General features: G+C 55.3%; 7 protein-coding genes across 7 annotated transcripts; 6 read left to right on the forward strand and 1 right to left on the reverse strand.

Annotated features, from left to right (window-relative positions):
• Positions 1-30: 30 nt before the first annotated feature.
• On the forward strand, positions 31-1,238 carry J7T54_002672 (vacuolar amino acid transporter-like protein; the record flags this gene model as incomplete). The annotated part of the gene is made up of 4 exons (XM_051509315.1): positions 31-89; positions 140-162; positions 214-356; positions 408-1,238. The coding sequence occupies 4 exons, from the start codon at positions 31-33 to the stop codon at positions 1,236-1,238; spliced, it is 1,056 nt and encodes a 351-aa protein (XP_051359698.1).
• A 956-nt stretch (positions 1,239-2,194) lies between these two features.
• J7T54_002673 (mitochondrial import inner membrane translocase subunit TIM23) lies at positions 2,195-2,980 on the forward strand (the record flags this gene model as incomplete). Its single annotated transcript, XM_051509317.1, has 2 exons — positions 2,195-2,842; positions 2,912-2,980. 2 exons carry the CDS (start codon positions 2,195-2,197, stop codon positions 2,978-2,980), a joined length of 717 nt encoding a protein of 238 aa, XP_051359699.1.
• A 3,150-nt stretch (positions 2,981-6,130) lies between these two features.
• On the forward strand, positions 6,131-9,551 carry J7T54_002674 (uncharacterized protein; the record flags this gene model as incomplete). Its single annotated transcript, XM_051509318.1, has 3 exons — positions 6,131-6,808; positions 7,066-7,513; positions 8,077-9,551. 3 exons carry the CDS (start codon positions 6,131-6,133, stop codon positions 9,549-9,551), a joined length of 2,601 nt encoding a protein of 866 aa, XP_051359700.1.
• Positions 9,552-10,251: 700 nt separating this feature from the next.
• J7T54_002675 (INSIG domain-containing protein) lies at positions 10,252-11,507 on the forward strand (the record flags this gene model as incomplete). The annotated part of the gene is made up of 2 exons (XM_051509319.1): positions 10,252-11,019; positions 11,079-11,507. The coding sequence occupies 2 exons, from the start codon at positions 10,252-10,254 to the stop codon at positions 11,505-11,507; spliced, it is 1,197 nt and encodes a 398-aa protein (XP_051359701.1).
• A 535-nt stretch (positions 11,508-12,042) lies between these two features.
• On the forward strand, positions 12,043-12,567 carry J7T54_002676 (uncharacterized protein; the record flags this gene model as incomplete). Its single annotated transcript, XM_051509320.1, has 2 exons — positions 12,043-12,271; positions 12,377-12,567. The coding sequence occupies 2 exons, from the start codon at positions 12,043-12,045 to the stop codon at positions 12,565-12,567; spliced, it is 420 nt and encodes a 139-aa protein (XP_051359702.1).
• Positions 12,568-14,778: 2,211 nt separating this feature from the next.
• J7T54_002677 (uncharacterized protein) lies at positions 14,779-16,425 on the forward strand (the record flags this gene model as incomplete). Its single annotated transcript, XM_051509321.1, has 1 exon — positions 14,779-16,425. The coding sequence occupies one exon, from the start codon at positions 14,779-14,781 to the stop codon at positions 16,423-16,425; it is 1,647 nt and encodes a 548-aa protein (XP_051359703.1).
• A 1,358-nt stretch (positions 16,426-17,783) lies between these two features.
• On the reverse strand, positions 17,784-19,917 carry J7T54_002678 (uncharacterized protein; the record flags this gene model as incomplete). The annotated part of the gene is made up of 2 exons (XM_051509322.1): positions 17,784-18,293; positions 18,349-19,917. The coding sequence occupies 2 exons, from the start codon at positions 19,915-19,917 to the stop codon at positions 17,784-17,786; spliced, it is 2,079 nt and encodes a 692-aa protein (XP_051359704.1).
• Between the last annotated feature and the right edge of the window lie 317 nt (positions 19,918-20,234).

The following is a 20,234-nucleotide window of genomic DNA, read 5'->3' on the forward strand; positions in this document are numbered from 1 at the left end:
TCTTCGCAACTGCTCTGTGCGCGCGGCAAGATGGCGCCTCCTACCGAAAGTCTTAACCTCGACGTTGCCGCTATCTCTGGTATTTGCGGGTGAGATCCAGAGGACCCCTAGACACGAATTGACCGACTAACCGGCGCAGCTCCGTCTCGATTGCCTGCTGGGGTACGTGAAGGGCTTGCCAAGCCGAGCGATCCATTCCTAACAGTGTCACAGTCGTCGTCTTCTCTCCTCAGATCATCCAAAACTTCCAACGCAGCAGTGCCGACGCTCTTTCCGTCCAATTCATTATAGTTTGGCTAGTGGGAGATGTCTTCAACATCCTTGGTGCCGTCTTGCAGGGCGTCCTTCCGACAATGGTGATCCAACAGCACCCTCTTGGTGGAACGGACATTGCTGACGCCTGGTAGATCATCCTGGCCTTTTACTACACGATTGCTGATATTGTCCTCCTCGCGCAATGCTTCTACTACCGAGGATTCACTTGGCGTGACGAACCCGCCTCGCCTGCACCGAAGCCAGCCACAAATGCGCACGACGCACCGAACGAACGAACAAATTTGCTAGAGCGTGCTCATTCGCGCGAGCGCCGTGGATCAGACTGGTCTGGATTGTCGCCTGCAGTCCCTCACATTGCCGATACGCCAGCTCCGGCGCCCCCGACCGCGTTGCAGACGGTGCTTTGGAATACGCTGGCGGTGGGCATGGTTGTTGCTGCTGGCATCCTGGGATGGTTCCTCGGCCAAAAGGCCACGAAAAACGACGGCTCTTCGCGTCGCGATGAAGACGAGCCTTTGGAGTTCAATGTTCTTGGACAGGTGTTTGGCTGGCTCTGCGCTGTCTCTTACATCGCCTCACGCCTACCGCAGCTGATCCTGAACTGGAGGCGCAAAACGACCGATGGGCTTAGTATGCTCTTCTTCCTCTTCGCCTGCCTGGGAAATCTCACGTACGTGCTGTCCATCTTCGCCTACGAGCCGAACTGCCAGCATGCAAACCATTGCATGCCTGGCGAGGCGCAGAGGATATACGGGCGGTACATTCTCGTGAACCTGAGCTGGCTGCTGGGCGCGCTTGTGACACTATTGCTGGACCTTGGGGTCTTTGCGCAATATTTCATCTACAACGGCAACTCGGAAGACAGTCCTTTGCTGGTCAATGGTGTGGACGACGACGAGGACAGCATCAACAACGATAGATGGGACCAGAGGCCATTGCTGGCACGAGAAGACTCCAGGTAGCGACGCTGCATTGTATTCTATTGTTTTGGCACACTGGCGTGCATGACAGGAGTTGGCTGCGAAAATGTAATTTTGTCGGGGGACCTGTACGACAAACAGCCGTTTGTTTAACTTGTAACAATCAATTTGCTTTTGAGCCTTAATAAGTTCGCAACATCCTGTTCTCAAGCGTTCACTTTCGGCAACGGACCAGCTGAAAAGTCTTCGTCACCGCGTTCGTGGTGCTGCTGTCGTAAACGCCTGCAAAATCGCATCTGAACGCAGGACTGGCAGGAGAACATTGCCACTCAAGTCACCGTGAGGTTCTAGAGCGCGTCTACGCCAGCGCAGCGTGGGAGTAGAGTTGGTCACGCCACTTTCAGGCTTAAGATGCCTGCGCAAGCTCAATACACGATTACAACGGTGGTAAAGCATGTCGAGAACACCCCACAGTCACGAGTCGAAGACGAATCTCGCGGCTGGTAGGAAAGGCGTTCACTTTACTTTAGGAGGCCGGGAACGGAAGGAAATCCACAGAGAATCGAGGATAACCCTCAGCAAGCCACATTGTGGAGCCGCCATGAAGAAATTATTAAAACACTTGACGGTGTAGAAATAACCCTTACTGATGATGAAGAGAGAAAAAGAACCAAGCAAAGAAATTTCGACGGCGATGGTTTTATCATGAGTGAGCTGTGGGTCTGTGCACTGGCCGAGTGCGGCTTAGCTGCATAGTCACGTGAACGTGCTCGGCTTTGGCTGGGGCGGACGGCTTTGGCGAACCGTGGCAGCCAGCCAGGAGTCCAGCTGCGAGTGAGCGACCGAGCGAGCGCGCATCACCAAATTTTCTGATATCTTGACTTCCTGGGTGGGACAGCACTTCAGATCATCATCCACACAACCACGATCACTCTTTAATTACATTTGCCTTTGGCCCTGGCGATACCAAGGAACAATTTTTTCACATATTCTGCACAATGTCATCGGTATGGACTGCTCTGACGGGCGGCAATAAGCCCCAGCAGCCCCAATCCCACGACACATCATATAGCGCTCCTCAACAGACCACCTCGACAACCACCCGCGCGTACGATCCCTCCGAAGGACAGGGCGTCGAGTCTTTCCTCAACAACTCCGCCTTCTCCGACCCCTCACAACTCCACCCGCTCGCTGGTCTGAACCAGGACTCCCTCGAGTACCTCACTCTCGAAGACGGCGTCCTCTCCGACCTCTCAGGCTCCCAGTCCGTCCTGCCATCGCGCGGCTTCACCGACGATCTCTGCTACGGCACTGGTGTCACATATCTCTCCGGACTGACGCTTGGTGGCGCGTGGGGTCTGCAGGAAGGCCTCCGCCGCTCCGCCGGGCAGGCACCCAAGTTGCGCCTCAACTCCGTCCTCAACGCCGTGACGCGCCGTGGTCCTTACCTGGGCAACTCGGCGGGCGCCGTGGCCATCACATACAACTGCATCAACTCGCTGATCGGGTACTTTCGGGGCAAGCACGATGCGGCCAACTCGGTCGCCGCGGGTGCGCTGAGTGGTATGGTGTTCAAGAGCACACGGGGCTTGCGGCCGATGATGATCTCGGCCGGTCTCGTCGGATCCGTGGCTGGCGCCTGGGCGGTAAGTTCCCTTTGCATCGATGCATGCTGCCAAGCCCTTGTCAGCCAAAGTTGCTAACTGACGCGCCAGGTCTTCCGCCGGTCATTCTTCCCTGTGCCGGAGCAGGCTGCTGGCGTCAGCACCTCCGACTCGCTGTAAACTATCAAGCTCTCCCTATAATTACTCACCGGAAAAAAAAAAAAGGCATGAGGTCTGGCCCCGACGACGGCCAGGCGAGGATGTTCGCATGAAGAGAGTGGATGAGAGTCACATCTTTCCTTGTATATGCTGCAATACAGCGCTTGTTTCTTATAAAGCATGGTTCACGGGGTGAGCTCTCTACTCTACTCCCAATGTACGGTTGGACAGATGAGTCTTTGTTGCTTGTACATTACACTAGGATTCCGGGCATCGAGCATAGACCGCGGAGGCTGGGGCGTCTGGGCTGCAAACGTCATTAATCAATACTCTATCATATCAATGTGTCTTTCGTTGGTACGGAGTAGCATTGAGTTGCTATCCTGTCGGGTTCTCATGTTTGTCTGATCGTGGAGTTACTGTGCTTGGGGATAGTTGACGCACTGATTCCATGTTCAGGTACTTCTAGGTACGTCGCTACCAGGTACATGTACTTTCACTCACCCGTGACTCAGCTCAACATCACCTGCTCTGTGTCCGTTCTAGGTTCGCTCTTGCGTCACTCATGCACCTGCTTTAATATGCAAATGGAGGATCATGCCCTTCTTTCAAAGTCACTTTATGGTGTCTTCCTCGTCCATCACACTGTTGAATTCGAAACGCCTCAGCACTGACAGACACCCAAGTACATCTTCCTGGCGACCCTCGCGCATGTCACCGAAACTCAGAGCGGAGGCTGGGTCACCAGTATGCTCAGATTACCACTAGACCCCCTTCAGATCAAAGAACACGATGTCAACAGAAGAGAATTCGAGCCTTGGGCGAGTGCATTATCCACGAGCATCATTCATATCATTCCGACTAGAACTGCCCATCAATCCATATTCGGGCCAAGAGACACCCGGCGCGCCCCTGAGGACGCTGGAGGCATTGCTACAGCTACGAGCTGAGCTACTGTTTCTTGGGATGCGCAAGGTGAACGTGGGCGACGATGGTAGCCTTGACCTGATCACATTCTGCAGCCGCGAGAGCTCAAAGTTCTTTGATGGATTTCGTACGATCTGGCAGATACCCAAGAGCGTGAAGTACTTGCGCTTGACGGATCGAGATGCCCCATCGCGGAAAGCACGATTACTTGATCGGCAGCACGGCCTCTTGCATTCCCCCGGTGGTGTGCCCAGCGCCGGTCTTATCAGTGCCCTGCTGATGCTGATGGAACAGGAGGTCAAACAGCATTGTGTCGATGTGTGGGACTACAGAAGAGATATATCTGGTGCAGCGCCCATGAGCTGGGCCGAAGTCCGGCACGAGTATGACTTTTGCGATCTCGCAGACATGGTGGTGAGAAGCCGACTACGCAGACAAGAGATGCTCCTGCCGGGATATATCAGGGTCTACATCTTGGACATGAACGATGATGGCAGAATGATGGCGTGCGTTCGTGTTATTCCCAAGGATATCTCGCTCCAGGAATTGAGTGTAGCGTTGGAGAGGTGGAGACCAGTGCACTGCCCATGCCATGAGCGCCTGATCCAGGGCATGAGGGATGGGATCAGCGCCATCATTGCCTCAGCGCCTCCGGAGCTATTGAGGGAGTCCAAGAATCTCAAGTCACACCTACAAAGGGCATGGTATACGTCTGGCCCTGGAGGCGAGAGGAACTTGTGGGCGTGCAGATCTTTCTCTCCACCGTCTCCGTTTTTTCTGAAGAGCGTGAGCGGAGCGGCTACGCGAGACTTTACCATACTTTCAGACGAGAACGTGCTGGGAAAACTGAAGCAGACTGTTGAGGGGGGTCAGGTCCCAGTGATTGTCAGGGTAAGTCCACGCGCGGCCTTCGGGAGATGATGCTGACAGATAATCTCAGCCCTGGATAATTCGGTTGCGCCACGTTGTTCCAAAATTGAACGACCTGTATAGACGCCTGCATAGCTACAGTATACCGTCAGGCTTCAGCCCGGAAGAAGATGCGATTCTGGATAGATACATGGAACAGCAAGGGAAGGCAGAAGGATGACTGCGTGATCGTTTTATGTAATTAGTACGGATACGTGAAGCGAAGATGTTGGATTGATTGTGAATTCAACATCACACTGTTTGCAAGGATGAGGCTCTAAGATCTTGAAGTAATGCGGGTAATTCTGGAGGCGCAAAATGATTCAGTCAAATCTCCAACGCCACGTGAAGCCACCGAGGCAATGTCCCTAGCTGCCAGGCAGATGTGGTACAGTAATTAAGAAGAGACCCCGGTCGCCAGCAAGATAAATGTTTGTCCCTGTCTCTGTCTTTGTCCAAAGTGTATTTTTTGGTGGAAACGCTGTCTGTGAGGCTCACATAATTATGGCGGTATTAGGCTTGGCCCACCGTCTGGTTGTGCCTTTGTTTTGATTGCCCCTTTCTGGTGAAAACCAGGAAATCCTTTGAGCACATTGCACAACATCTCACGACGTGGTCGACACATCGTAAAATGTTGATAGAATCCGACACATGTACGGATCATGCTGTGGTCAGCATTGAATATCTGCCATCCCATGCATTTCGTCCAATTTGATGTGCAGAGAAGCCTTGTATGCATGTGATGCTTTTGCCCCCTCTAGCATGGTCACTTAAGAATCTTCTCCCCTTCATCTTCCAATTCTTTTGCTCCTCAAAACTCAATCCAAATTCACTCCATCCAACAATGTGTTTGCCCTGCTTCTCCTGGACGTGGACAAAGTACGAGGATCCACTCGACACGCTGGCAGGCCTGCCTGAGCACAGCCATTGGACTCATGACGGTCGATCTTGGGCTCTGCAACGAACGGTGTGTTTGCTCTCCTTCCATCACAGAATGCTCGGTACCGTCACTCCATCGGGGCCGGATTGTGATGACCCTTTCGAGTGAATGGGCCATCTCTAATCTTTTGGTCCCCTAGATTGGGAAAAGCCCACGGTGAACGCACTGGACCAGCTGGCCCTCACTTTCATCTCACCTCACGATCAGGTCGGGCTTTAGTTTTTTTCCCGCTCATCTCAGGGAACTCAGGACACTGCATCTCTTGACGCCTGAAAATTATTTCTCTCGCCACAGTGTGAGATTTGAGCTCAACCCAGCACAGCCTGCCACAGCACCTTTCTCTCCCCACACACCCCTTACCTTTGCTTCTTGCTTCTCTTCCTCTTCGCCAAAGAATGGGTGTAGATCCCCCGAAGCACACTCAACGCCCGGAGAAACCTCCCCCATCTCGTCACGTTCACTTCCAGAGTGACGGCTACGAGTCAACAACAGCTTCTGAATCTTCCCCTGCCATACGCGGTCGCCTCGGTGCCAAGCAATCAACGTCCAAGACACAACAGTCGTCCACGTTCAACCTCCCTCTCCACCCCAACCGCAAACACCAAATATTACCTGTCGAAGCGAAGGCAAAGACCAGCGAGGACGCACCTGCCGCCGCTGACAAGACCTCAACGTCGCGGCCAGAAGAGATAAACACTCAGCCCACCAACTTCCCTGCGCTCGGAGTTGCACCTGGTGGTCAAGAGCAGGCAGTACCCGCAGGTCCTTGGTATACCTCGGCTCAACCTCAGTTCAGCCTTGTCCATTCCCACCCTGCCTTCCCTGGAGGCGCACCCTACGGTTTCTATCCTCAGCAACCTCATCTAGCCAACATGGCAGCCTTTCCGCTTGCTGGCCCGTTCGCCAAAGGTGTAAACTTCCAGCCTCCCGTGCCAGACACCACTTACGGCCCAATGAACCATGTCTATATCCCACGATTCGACAATGGTCTTGGTCCCCATCCGACACCTGGGCAGCCGATGCCTCAGTCCGCGCCCTATGGCATCATACCCCCTGGCGCGGTTCCTCCTCATGTTTGTTACCCCGTGCATTATACTCCCAGCACCATCGCATTGTTGACTGCCGCACCTCTGGCGAGCGTGGTCGCTCCAGCCCTGGGCAGGTCGTTCTACCTCGATGGGTACGTTTACCACTGCAACGCAAGTCGCCAGTCGCCATGTGCATTTCTGCCCTTAAAGTGTCAAGTGACGTCTTCTTTCCTCCTCCATCTTTCGCTCTCTCCCTCTCTCTGTCTCCCTTTCTGTAGACATCTGCTAACTGAGTTCGATAGCAGGCTCCTCCCGGCGCTTTCATAGCTCAGCAACCCGGCTTCGTCGCTAACCCAACGGCCGTCTACATGCCCCAGCCCGCGATGTTTGGCGCCGGTCAGCCCGGCGTCACCGGCCCCGGTAACCAGCCCGTACCAAGCGGGGGTTTCAATGGTCCCGGAGGTCCTCCTCCCTTCCTCGCAGGCAACACTGGACCATATCCCGACGTTTCTGGTCTAGGTCGCACGGGGGCCGAGGAGCAGGCCCGTCAACTTCAGTTTGCGCACGGCAACAGGGTCTTTGAACAGCAGGAGTTCAAACCGTCGGACGACGATCCCAGTCGTTTCTACTACGTACGCGAGTTGGATGGTAACTGGACCCAGCGCAGCCGCTTTTGCATCGATCAAATGGGTGATTGCCGCTGGTTTGTCACTGACGAGGGCTGGTTCTACGCAACGCGTCTGCCTAATTGTAAGTGAGCCAACTCGCTAATTGCGTTCGTCATGTATTAATGATGAACAGAACCAAATACCTCGAGCTCGGGGGCTTGCGAACTCGGTCGCTTGCAGAATGGCCGTCAGAACAGTCACCGGGCGGTTTGCAACAACTTGGCCCAGAATACTCCCGTACGTTGCGTTGGCGAAAGCTCACTAAGGAAAATATTGCTATGATTAGGGCAGAGACCTATCCCGTGCAGCAAGTGTCAATCAGAAGTAGCATTAGTTGCTGCTCGTAGAGTTGATGCAATACAGGCTCATTGAATCTTGACCTACATACTGAAATGGAAATCGACGGCTTTGACATGACCGTTTGAACATGTTTGAAGTCATTCGTACCTTGGGAGAGGATCCCGGCGTCTTTGCATATACCGGGATTATGTAGTTAAGCTACCTTATCTTATCGGCAACTTTTTTTTTCCTCCCGCCATTGAGTCCATCTGCTCAATTGTCGCGAGATTCCCGCAAGGTTCATCCCACCCACCAATTGATCAGTGTCACAGAAAATAGTCATGGCTAAGCGCAAAAGGAACACAGCCTCCAATGGAGAGCCCACACCTGAGCTTGAAGCGTCGAAAAAGACCAAGGCAGTTGACACCAAGTCAACAACCCCCAAACCCGCCAGCACCACATCGACCGAGACACTGCAAATAGTGGTCGGCTTCTATGACGGCGTCCTCCACGGTCTCACCGCACAGATACACCCTCCCACCGGGAAGCAAAAGAAACAGTCTGTCGAGTTTGCCGACACCTTCCTCCTTACCGCCCACACCAAAGCCATCCGCTGCCTCGCCGTGTCCCCCGTCTCGAACCCGATCCCGGGGCAAACACAAAAGGTCATCCTCGCGTCGGGAAGCAACGACTCCAAGATCAACCTCTACGACCTGTCAGCCCACCCGCCCAAGGAGCAGGATGAGGACCCTCTCAAGTTCGCTGCGCCCCGACCGATCAAGGAAAACAAGCGAAACCGAGAGCTGGGCAACCTAGAGCACCATGCGTCCGCCGTGACGGCGCTGGACTTCCCGACGAGGGGCAAGCTCATGTCGGCGAGCGAGGACTCTACGGTGGCTGTGACACGGACGCGCGACTGGGCGCTGATCGGGACCATCAAGGCGCCCATAGCCAAGGCCGAAGGGCGGCCGAGCGGTGACACGGCGGCCCACGACGGCACGCCGCAGGGCGTCAACGACTTTGCGGTGCACCCGAGCATGAAGCTCATGATGAGCGTGAGCAAGGGCGAGAGGAAGGTCAGGCCGTGGAATCTGATGACGGGCAAGCGCGCCAAGGCGTTGAACTACGAGCGCGAACTTTTACAGCAGATTGGCGAGGGCAAATACACATCAGGCGAAGGAAAAAGGGTTGCCTGGGGCCACGTCGACGGCGAGGACGAGTTTGCCTTGGGCTTTGACCGTGACGTGGTCGTGTTCCGCATGGCGGGTGAGCCCAAGTGCAGGATCTTGTCGACGACAAGGACAAAGGTTCACCAGGTTCGCTACTTCTCCCTCTCGGACGAGGGCGCGTCAGACGCGGACGCGGACAGCTTAGCGCATAGCCTGCTCGCCGTGTCGACGGAGGATGGGCGCATCGTCTTTGCGTCAACGCGCGAGGAGCACCTGACCACGATCGCGGGGGTCAAGGACACAATGGCACCGGGCACGGCCCGAACAGTCTGCGAAGTAGGCGGGAAAGCCGACGGCGTGACGGGACGCATCAAGGATTTCGTGGTCCTCCAGAGCGGAAAGACGTTGTACGTGGTGGGCGGGAGCAGTGATGGGCAGATCAGGCTATGGGCCATTGGTGTGGAGGGTCTGCGGGGTGCATTGAACTCTCTCGCGGCAGCCGACGGCGGACAACCTCTAGGCGCGCTGATTGGGACGTACGGCACCGAGAACAGGGTGATGTGCATGGCTGCGTACTTGATGATACCCCATCCCGACGGAGACGAAGAGCAAGACGACTTTGAGGACTTTGAGGGTCTGGATGCGGAGGATGACGATAGTAGCGACGAGTAGTAGAAGAAGAAGAAGCAGTATAATGGGCGTAACATCGAAACTCGACGTGTAGCAAACAGCACTGATGATCCAGTCCTCAGTGAGTCGATGGCATCCCGCTCAAGGGACAACGGTGCGGTGCCTATGTTAGCGCCCCAGCGTGCCGTGAACGCGAGGCGGGGCGTGATCCAATCAGGCACGGCTTCGTGGTGGGCTGAGGACCGCGATCTGCAGCGCTGTCATGCAGCGTAGCGCAGCACCATGCCTGCCACCAATGCCTGGTGACCTTCAAGCTGCGGACCCAGGGTCGCCGCTAATAAGTATGGCAAATGTGGGCTGCTTCCCTTCCCTTCACATGATCGCATGTGAATACGACCTGGACATGGTTGTGTGTCTCGCCTCGCCTCTCCTCTTTTACCACATTCTCTCTGTCTCAATACAGTCTGTACTTGTTAACTACAGCTGAGCCTGCCAGATTCCAAAACAGCACAAGATACCACACACGTAGCGACCGTCCTTTCCGAATCCGCACCAGGAGCACCTGTTCGACGTCTCGAATGCCCGGCGCGCCAGGGCGAAAAACTTTGAGACCTTGAAATGAGCACTCGATACCCTTAAATTAAGCATTATAAAAGGCGACCGGCAAACCGAAGAATTGGGAGAATCAGATTCCGCCAACAGCCTTTCAGAACAACACCTTCAATCAACGCGTCCACCGACAATGGCAGACGACGGGCCTCCGCTTTTGAAGCCAGTCCCCCGGCGACCATTCAATGTCAACCTCACAAGTGCCACGCCTCCCTCTGACGACAGTGATCATGACGAGCGTCCAGAACTCGACCGCTCCCAGTTCCTGCTCAACCCGTCCGACGCTACACCCTCCATGAGCCGGTCACCATCCTCCATGAACCTCACCTCCTCGACCCTGCACGGCATCTATTCGCCAACCACATCCGGCGGCCAAGATGCAGACTTTGACGAGGGCGAGACACCATGGGGCACAGGGGCCAGGACACCCGTCCGCAGAACAAGCGTGGACGAGGCCACCTACGAGCTCATGGTCGGAAGGGCCCATGTCAACCGCCGCCGGTCCTCCCACAGAACCTTGGACACCACCAAGCCACACTCGACGCCAGGTTGTGGCCCAGTGGCCACTGCCATCTCGTATGGCCTGCGCGCGATGCTCTTGTTCGCCCTGGGCGTGGGGTATGGCGTCTTGCTCGCCAAGTTCCAGGACGGTAACGCGTGGGCCCCTTCGCAGTCGCACAACTTCAAGAACCTCGCTTTCTGGGGAATGGCGGCGACAGTATGGGGTGGGATGATGCCGTGGCTGGACAGCCTGTGGCACGACGTGTTTGGCGAGGAAACGAGGGAGAACGAGGTCGCGATCACGGTCGAGACCGATTCCAACAATGGCTCGGATCCTGCGACGGATTGGGCGATTGTCATGCGTGCCATTGGCGTCTTTGTCGGTATCATGCTGGCCATTGTAAGTTTTAGCAGTGCCAACCCCCGCCATGTGGTTTCAACTGCTAACAACCGCAACAGCGCAAAGTCGCCTGGGTATCGACCCTCCAAGTTTCGCTGACACTGGCCATGGTCAACCCTCTTCTTTGGTGGCTTATTGACCGCTCCCAGGTCGGCTTCATCCTCTCCGCCGCTGTCGGTCTCGTCGGCTGGCTCATTGCCATGGGCGTCGACCCCCACATGGTGCCCCTGCCGCCGTCGTCCCACCTCGCTCTCATCCGGGCCGGCGGTCTTGCGCCGGGCGGTGCCAACCGGACCGTGACAGCGCCGGCGAAGAGTGCGGATGCGTCATTCCTCCTGGCTCACATTGCGTCTCAGGAGACCGTCGAGACGGGCATTTGGATGCTCAGCGTGCTGTTCTGCAGCTGCCTTTGCTTCGGCAACATTGGCCGGAGGCTGGCTTGGGAACCGTCGTCTGTCGGGCGCGGTCGCTGGGGAGGTGTGAGATAAGCAATGCCTCACAGTTCGGGACCCATGTAAAAGTACGCATGTCCAGCGTGACGAAGGATTCGAGGCACGTCGCTGCGAAAGTGCAGTTTGGATATACCGAGACTGTGTGTAGATGATGGGTGGGCTTTTTGGTTTTCACCGAGCGCTGTATTTCTTTACCGCCAATACCACATTGATCAATCATTAGCATCTACCAAATTTTTTTATTTTTTTTCATGAACTTGCTGGCGGACTTTCTGTCTTGTTTGCTCTAGGGTAAGCTCCTCTACCCAAGCCCAGTGTGGCCCCGCGGATGACTGCTACGTCATGTCATCTTTGAACCCCACCTTGGACCTGTCAGGGAGGGCGCAGCGGAGCGGCTCATCGCAGGAACCGAGAGACGGAGCCGGGAGACCTATTAACCACTTCGAGGCCACCGCCTTTATTATTCGGGCGAAGCTTCACTGAGTCGCGCTGTCTGGAGTGACCGTTGACCAATGCCTTACCTACGCACAATCTGCTATAGCACACACCGCATTCTCAACCGCCAGCCACCATGGTCGCCGTCCCGTCCACAGAGGATCAGGCCCTCCTGACGAGCAAGCTCAAAGACCTGATCAAGGCTATCGAGAGCGAGCCGGGCTTCACCCCGCCCACGCCGCACGCAGGTCTTCTGCACGTGTGGGATTTCGTGCAAAGGAGCCACTACATGATGCTCAATCTGGAAAACATCCGCACCGGAGCCCCAATTGAGCATCCTCAGGCCATCCCCAAGAATGACAATGGTACTCTTTTCTTTTCTATTCTATAGCGTGCACTCATCCCCTTTGGACTTGGCAACCCCACCGCCTGTCACTCGGGAAATAGTAGGCTAACTGTGTACGTTGCAGCCAAGGACAATGCGGAGAAGGCACAGATCACATTTACCGATGTTATCACTCGCAGCATGACAATTGATAAACTGATCAATTCGCCTGCCATGCTAAGCATGATGGGCGGGTCGCCAGCTACGTTCAGCCAGGATACAAAGGACAAGAGCCAGGCGGTGTTGGACACGATCATGGAATTACCGGACAACTAGCTGCGGCTCGGAGCAAGACAGAATCTTAATGTATCGAGTGCGGATGGGTCGCGCTAGCGAGTAAGAACAATGCCAAGCACCAGTCACAAGGAAACATGAATAGCCTTGTCTCTGGAGCAGTATTGTTGTACAGCAAAGCTCGGGCAGCCTCCAGTCGGTAGCTGATCAAAAAAAAGTCACGACCATGGAAACCATCGAGATGCTGCACCCCACCTTGGACCACTCCATGATGCGTCGACACTCGGCGGTCACATCGGTAAGATCTGACCGGGTTTGCCGCTACGCGAGCCTCGCGAAACTCTTGTTGAACGCACGCGTTGAACTGGGCTGGATGAATAACCACCCGTCCATCCGGACAGCGTTCTGGAACGACACGGGTCGGGTCGGGGTGCGGTAGCGGGATGTGTCAGTGGTCAGTGGTCAGCCATGGAATGAAAGATCTCGATGTGCCGGTACTGGTGCTTTCGCGCCTAGTCAGACGCTGATGCGGAGCCCACTGGAATCCAGGACTGGATCACAACAAGGCGACACGTGAAGAGCAGCTCCAGCGAGTCTAGAACCAAAGCGAGTAATTCATTATTAGTGATAACGTCGAGTATGAGCTTCGCGGATGGCTTCCGGGAATCCACATTTATTAGTCTACCGGTATAGATTGGTCTCGTACAGGAATGCGCGGAGTCCGAGGTACCTGCATCGAGGTGTCATGACGCCCACGACTCCTATGGACCTACCAGTCACGAGTCGTGGCTAGGCGTCTGACAGCTCGATGTCGAGAAAGCGCTGGCAGTATCAGATCGCCAGGCAGGCGCGCAATCGACTCACTGTGTTTAATCACACCCCAGAGTTGCTATTCTCGACCGAGAACCAGATCTCACAGCCGGGCCAGATCTGTTTACGGGTCCAAAGGCCGTTGGTGCAGCTGTGTACATTTCTTGCTGCAACAACAAATGGGCATACTGAATGCGATGCCTCTCTAATTAGCTATTGATTGCAGAGCTCTCTCTCTCTCTCTCTCTCTCTCTGCATTGCGTGCATGAACGAACGTCGAGACGAAGAAATGGGGCTCATGCTCGCTTGCAAGCGAGGCGAATGTGTCCAAAGCCAGCTCCATTGTTACTCTCTATCTTAGTCCCTCAGGAGTCGGGGCTCATGGGACAAATCGACTTTAGCTCGGCCTCCTTCTAGATTCCGATCCTAGTCGACTCGATGATGCATGTCGACTTGTATTATTTCGTTATTTCGTAGTGCTAATAGATAGTTAGCTACCTGCTGGACTCGTTTATGTCACCATGCCCGGCAGCACTGCCTGGACGGCTTGTAGACGAATCTTGCACCAACGCAGTGGTCCCACGTAGATCATTAAAATGCAAACAAAATGCAGCGCACGTTGTTCAGTTTCAGCTGATAGCGACTCGTGCTGGCATGTACTTGTTGCGCAGAAGCTTCGCGATATGTCGAGTCCTCTGGTAGGCGGGTCGTCAGGTTTCCGGCACAAGTGGCAGGCAGGGCCCGCTGGAGGAGGCCTAGAAAGTGGGCTCTGACGCCTCGACTCCGTCCAGCTCGAGACCGTGACTGGACTAGACGGAGCTCGCGTGTTCTCCAGTCCCCTTCCATGATGAGGCCATCCAGTCCCACGAATCCATCCAGCCAGTCCAGTCTGTCTGTCCTCACATCCCACCAAGCACACCCTCTCGCCTGGCTTTGTCGTCGCTGCGCGCCGCGCCCACACGCCACCTTGGCCAGCCTGCCCTTCCTTCCATGTCACCGGATTGGTGACATCTGCTTTGTATGACGAGCCCCGTCCACACTAATGCGCTTTGTGGTGATCCCTCCATATTATTATTATTATCCCCTCCCATGGCCTTCTTCCCTCACTGTCAACATCCCAACGTATCAGGTGCGTCGCGACTGTACATATCGATACCCGGAACAACACCACCACCATCACCAGTGCTGAAACCACCCATCGTCGACGACGAAAGCAGTTCGCAAAGAGGCGCATACACGAGACCTCAACCGATGCTCTACCTTCTCTACGAGTAATCACCTAGTCTAGTCATCATCTCCTGGCTGCGCACTCACCCATGCGCTTGCAATACTACTGGGACCAGGCCACGAGATTGTGCGAACACACGAGTCGAACTGTGCTGCTGTGTCAGGCCTGTTCTGGACATAAGCCCAAGCGACCCGCCCCGGCAAGACAAGCCGCCCATGTCACCCGCTCAGCACGCAGAGGTCGCGGACCGTCCTTGGTTCGAGACGTACGGCCGCGACGAGCCATCCAGCTGGCCGACCAAGCCAGAGCAAGTCGCAACGGCAAGGGAGCTTGTCCGCCTATGCCAATGCCAAATATGCTCGCTGCTGCTCAAAGACGCCGTCACACTGCCTTGCGGACGCAGCCTGTGTCGACGATGCCTACCACCGACCCACGAACGAGCCAACATATCATACCCAGCCGGACCTGAGCGACTGCTAGGCGTACAATGTCCGTTCCCCGACTGCGGGAAGGATCATGCGGTGGGCGACTGCGGAGGCGATGTCATTCTCAACAAGGCTTTGCACCACCTCGAAGACAACCTCGTCAAATGGAGGAAAAAGAAGGCCCATTCGTCTACGACAACCGTGATCGCAGTAGACGAGCAGGAAGATGGCAGTGCTGACGAGCTGGGGGAGAAGCGCGCCGAGCTAGTACATCGACGCTTGCCGGGCGGCCGGCTGACAACGACGTGGGCCTTGATGGAGCAGGGACAGTTGCGCTACGACGCCGAAGTCGCCTACGATACCGAGTCCAGTTCCACAAACGACGAGTACGCCGATTTCGAGGTCACTTCACTCCACGCGACTCAAGAGGAGGCCCGCAGCGAGATGGACTGTCACGTTTGCTTTGCCTTGTTCTGGGAACCATTGACAACAGCCTGCGGACACACGTTTTGCAGGTCATGCCTGCAACGAACTCTTGACCATTCGCAGTATTGCCCGATCTGTCGACGGCAGTTGGCCATCAACCCACTGCTCAACCAAGTTGTGTGCCCCTCGAATAGTCGCCTGTCGGCTTTCATCAACATCTTTTGGAAGGACGAGCTCAAGACACGCGGAGAAATGTACAGATCAGAACAGCTGGGCCAGCACGGCGACTTTGACATTCCTCTCTTCGTCTGCACCCTGGCGTTCCCAAGGATGCCCACGTTCCTGCACATCTTCGAGCCTCGGTACAGGCTCATGATTCGGAGAGCATTGGAAGGCGATAAAACGTTTGGCATGGTACTGCCCCGAAGGGCTCGGGACTCGTCTGAACCGTATTTCCACGAATTGGGGACACTCTTGCGCATCACCAATGCACACTTCTATCCAGACGGCCGCAGTTTGATCGAGACTATCGGCATCTCGCGCTTCAGGGTGACTCGCCACGGTATGACGGATGGGTATGCTGTCGGTAACATTGAGCGCATCGACGACATCAGCCTGGAAGAAGAGGAAGCGTCGGAGGCACAAGAGATCTCTCCAGCATCGTCCGAGCGCGGGTCGACCGGTTCGCCAACATCGATCGACCGCAAGAGCCGCATTTCAGATACGCCGCGAGCCCCAGATTTGGATGGCATGTCCACAGCCGCGCTTATGGAATTCGCGCTCGCGTTTGTGGCCAGGATGAGGGCGCAGAGTGTCCCGTGGCTGACCGCCAGAATGACCTCGATATACGGGGAGTGTCCGGGCGACCCGGGCTTGTTTCCTTGGTGGTTGGCCAGCATTCTTCCAGTACGCGACATTGAGAAGTATCGGCTGCTGGGCACCTCGAGCGTCAGGGACCGACTGAAGATCTGTTGCTCCTGGATTGTTGAGTGGGAGACAAGTGCATGGTAAGTCGTCACTCTCCCTCCTTGTGTTCTGCCGCGGGCCCACGCCTCGTTCCTCCCTCCCTGTTGCTCCTGATGCAACATAATCTGATGAGCTTCAGATGGGTCCGTGAGGCGGATCGAGTAGCACGTCTGCTCGTTGAGAAGAAGAACACAAGAAAGTAGAGCACCTTGCCGGTGAAGCAATTACTGAGACCCACCAGGTCAAGTCTCCCCGGCTGTACCATACTTTGATCGACCGTCATCGCCTCGACGACCAGCATGCCTTCGTAGACGAACACCCTGGTCGTCACTCTCCTTTCCCTTTCATGACTTGCTGGAAGTCCCCCTTTCTTCACCTCTATTTTTTCTGTCTTGTTTCTGCATCGCTTAGCAGAGTTGGGCGCACTGGAAAAAGATCTTTGGGCAACAACCACAAAAGAGCAACAAGACACCTCATTACGAAACACATGAACGACTATTACGCTCTCACGAACCCGTTGCTACTATGCGACGCGCCAGACAGACAAAGGAGATTCTATCCTCCTCCGATTATGTCCGGACATTTCAATCTCGGAATTCTCTTCTCTCTTTGTGCATTGCGATAGAATGGATATCTGTCTTGGGGTCTCGGGGCGGCTTATTTGGGATTAACACTTTTGCCTTGTTTCTTGCTTTGCTTTTTTGAAAGCTGCTTCCTTGCCAGAGGGAGAGGGCTTGCCCCCTTTTTCGCAGCAGCCTGGCAGCGATACCAATTTCCAGACCGTGTTACCAGATACCACCAACTCTTGTTTGCCTTTTTGCGCTCACACAGCTGCGGCTGCTCTCTCTCTCTCTTTACCAAGCTTCGTCACTGCTACATAAAGAGAACTATCAAAACTCGACCCTGTTTTTGATCTTGTGGTAAGATCATGCCAATGTGTCTGTGTCACCCACCTCAGAAAGACTTGTGTCTCATCAGTGACCTACTCCCTTTGCAACATTCCTCCATTCCTGGTACTCTTGCCACAGCAACTTGTTATTCGTATCCAACGAGCCCGCGTCTGATCCGCACACTCCGTGGTCGTCGAGTCATCGATCTCGTTTCTTTGACGTCACGTTCAAGAGTCCTCGCACTAGCCAAATGAACACAGGTCATGAGGTATTAGATATGTCTAAGTATGTAAGAAAGTCTGATTCCGCCGGATCTTTCTCCAGGGTGGCCCAAAACGGACGCTTCGCCTCCTTTCCTGCGTTCCACACCCGCGAGGCGCACCCCCTGAGCGACTAGCCGCTACACGACAGGAGTGAAGAGCAACTCTTTTGTTCTCGACCCCCATAGTGCACACCGAAAATACATAATCTATGATGCCGCCGTCAATGACAGGAGAAATTGGCGTTCCTGTGCTACCACCCTTCACTGGGTAGCACGTTGCTCACCTCCTCCTTATCCGCGAGGCCACCAGTATTCGCCGCCGCCGTCTTGTCCCCCCAGACCGGGGCCGTAGCATCTGCATTCCCGTCATCCCAGGACCCTGGCATGGTGGTGGCTCCAGGTGCGATGTTGTTTTCCTCCTGGCCTGCCGCCGAGTTTTGCGCGTTGCTGCCCCAGGCCGACCCGCCAGTTGCGCTCTGCGTAGTTGCCCAGCCGTCGTTGTCCTTTTGGCCCGCTGCGTCGTCAGTGGGTTGATTGTCGCTGGTGGTCCAGGCAGTGTTGTCCGCAGGAGCGTCGGTAGTCTCAGGCCAAGCCGTCGTGTCCTTGTTGCTGTTATTTTTGTCCGCCGCTTGGCCCCATGCGTCGGCGGCCTTGTTGGTATTGTTGGATTTCTGGCTGGCGTTGGATGGCTGGCGATCACTCCATGTCGCAAACTTGGACTTTGCGGCTTCGTAGTATGAGTTCTTATCGCCTTGGTCCTCCTGCTTGACGTCAGTATGAACATCAGGCCCCGAAGCCGTGGCTGTCATCTCGTACCTTGACGCTACCTGGACAGACGTTGTTGGAGGCAGATTTTGTCTTGGCTGGGCTGTTGCCTGGACCGTTGGCGCCCGCCATGTCAGCAAAGGCACCCTTGTTCATGCAAGATGGTCTACGCTCAAATGGTGGATAGCCACTGGGCATGGCTGTGTTGTGATTAGGGGGCTGGCGCCAATCATTGTAGAGGTTGGGAGGCGGCCCGTAGGGAGGAGCGTGATGGCCGTAGCGTTCCTCATATGACAGTCCATACGGTGGGCGGTGGCCGTATGTGTTGCCCCTGAAGCCATACTCGTACGGATTGTGTAGGGGATGAGGTACGCCAACAGACGGAGGGCGCATGAACTGGTCGCGCTCAGGATACAGCGCCTGTTCACCCCGAGAACCCCAGACGGGTCCGTGATACACACGAAGCACATTGTGCTGAGGGTCATAGTACGCATTGGGGCGCGGGTCCTCGGGGCCTTCGAGTACTTTTTCAGTCTGTACTGTTTCAGCACGTATTGGCTCGAGGTAATGAGGTCGACGTGAGTTCGGCGCCGGCCTGTTGTTGGCTTCGGGATAGTTGCTCAATTTCTGGTCCCTCCGCCTAGAAGAGTTGGGTTCGGGTTGCCCGTTAGACTTTTCGGCATCTTTTGGAGGCTTCGCTTGCTGCTCGAACATCTTCTTCTTCTGCTTTGCTTTGGACATTTTCTTCATCTTGGGCGGAGACTCCGACTCCTCTTCCGTCTCCTCGCCTGTGGTTGCTTCGGTCTCGGTTCCAGAATCGGTCTCCTCCACCTCCTTGACTTTCTTCGCTTTCTTGCCCACCTTCTTTGACTTGGAGGTTGCATCCGCTTCAGACTCAGATGTCTCGCGTGTTTCAACCTTTTTCTTCTTTTTCTTGCTCCTTTTGGTCTTGGAGCCAGAACTCGCCTCGGAGTCGGAGGTGTCTTGCTGTTTCTTTCCCTCGGAAGCTTTCCGAGCCTTTCGTCTCCTGTTGGTGCATACCTCGCAATCGCACGCTTCAGATTCACTCGTGCTGTCCTTTTCAGCCTCTTTCGACCTCCGGGATTTCTTCACCTTCTTCACAGGCTTGGCAGGCTCCGACTCCTCAGAGCTCTCAACGGCGGACGGTTCTTCGGCGGCTGACTCTGACTGCGACTCAGGTTCGGCCTCGGAGGATGATGTAGTGACTGTCGTGGTGGTGGTAGTGGTGGTGTGTTGCTTGGTTTTCTTGAGAGCAGACTTTCTCGGCTTGCTTTGCTCGAAGCGAACCTTCTTGACAGTGGTTTCTTCGGCAGCTGATTCGAACGCGGCTTCAGGGGCCTGTTCCGCCTCCGGTTCTGCTTCAGGCTCTGGCTGCGGTGCATGATTTTCGCAACAGCGACCACCTCCCGTGCGTGGGTACGTCACATGAACTGTGTCTTCTCCGAACTCGTCATCGGTCGTCACTTCGAGGCGGAAGAGGCTACGGGCTTCGTCGGCTTGTTGGCGTGCTCGTCGGCGTCTTCTGCGAGCTACAGATGCGGCGCTGGTCCCTGCGAACCATTCGACAATGGTGGTTGGACCAGAGTCCTTGGAACGCATGGCGAGCGTGGCGGCCTCGACATGCAGGCTCTGGGTTATGATGAAGAGTGACAGATGGGAGATGTGGATGCAGCATTGGCGAAGGTCAGGCACTCAGGAGGGTGAGAGAGGAAGAAAAGAGGAGGGAAAAGTTTGTACCCATGCCGACCTGTGCAACGCGGCCTACAGTACCATATATGTCAAAAGTGATAGAAAGCTCAGTTGGCGGCGAGGAATAGCCAAGTCTAGGAGAGTGGAAGTGAGAGTGGAAGTGAGAGTGGAAGTGAGAGTGGAAGTGAGAGTGGAAGTGAGAGTGGAAGTGAGAGTGGAAGTGAGAG

This window comes from Emericellopsis cladophorae, assembly GCF_022114955.1.
Source record: "Emericellopsis cladophorae strain MUM 19.33 chromosome Unknown NODE_58_length_127558_cov_119_251112, whole genome shotgun sequence".
NCBI classification, from domain to species: Eukaryota; Fungi; Ascomycota; class Sordariomycetes; order Hypocreales; family Bionectriaceae; genus Emericellopsis; species Emericellopsis cladophorae.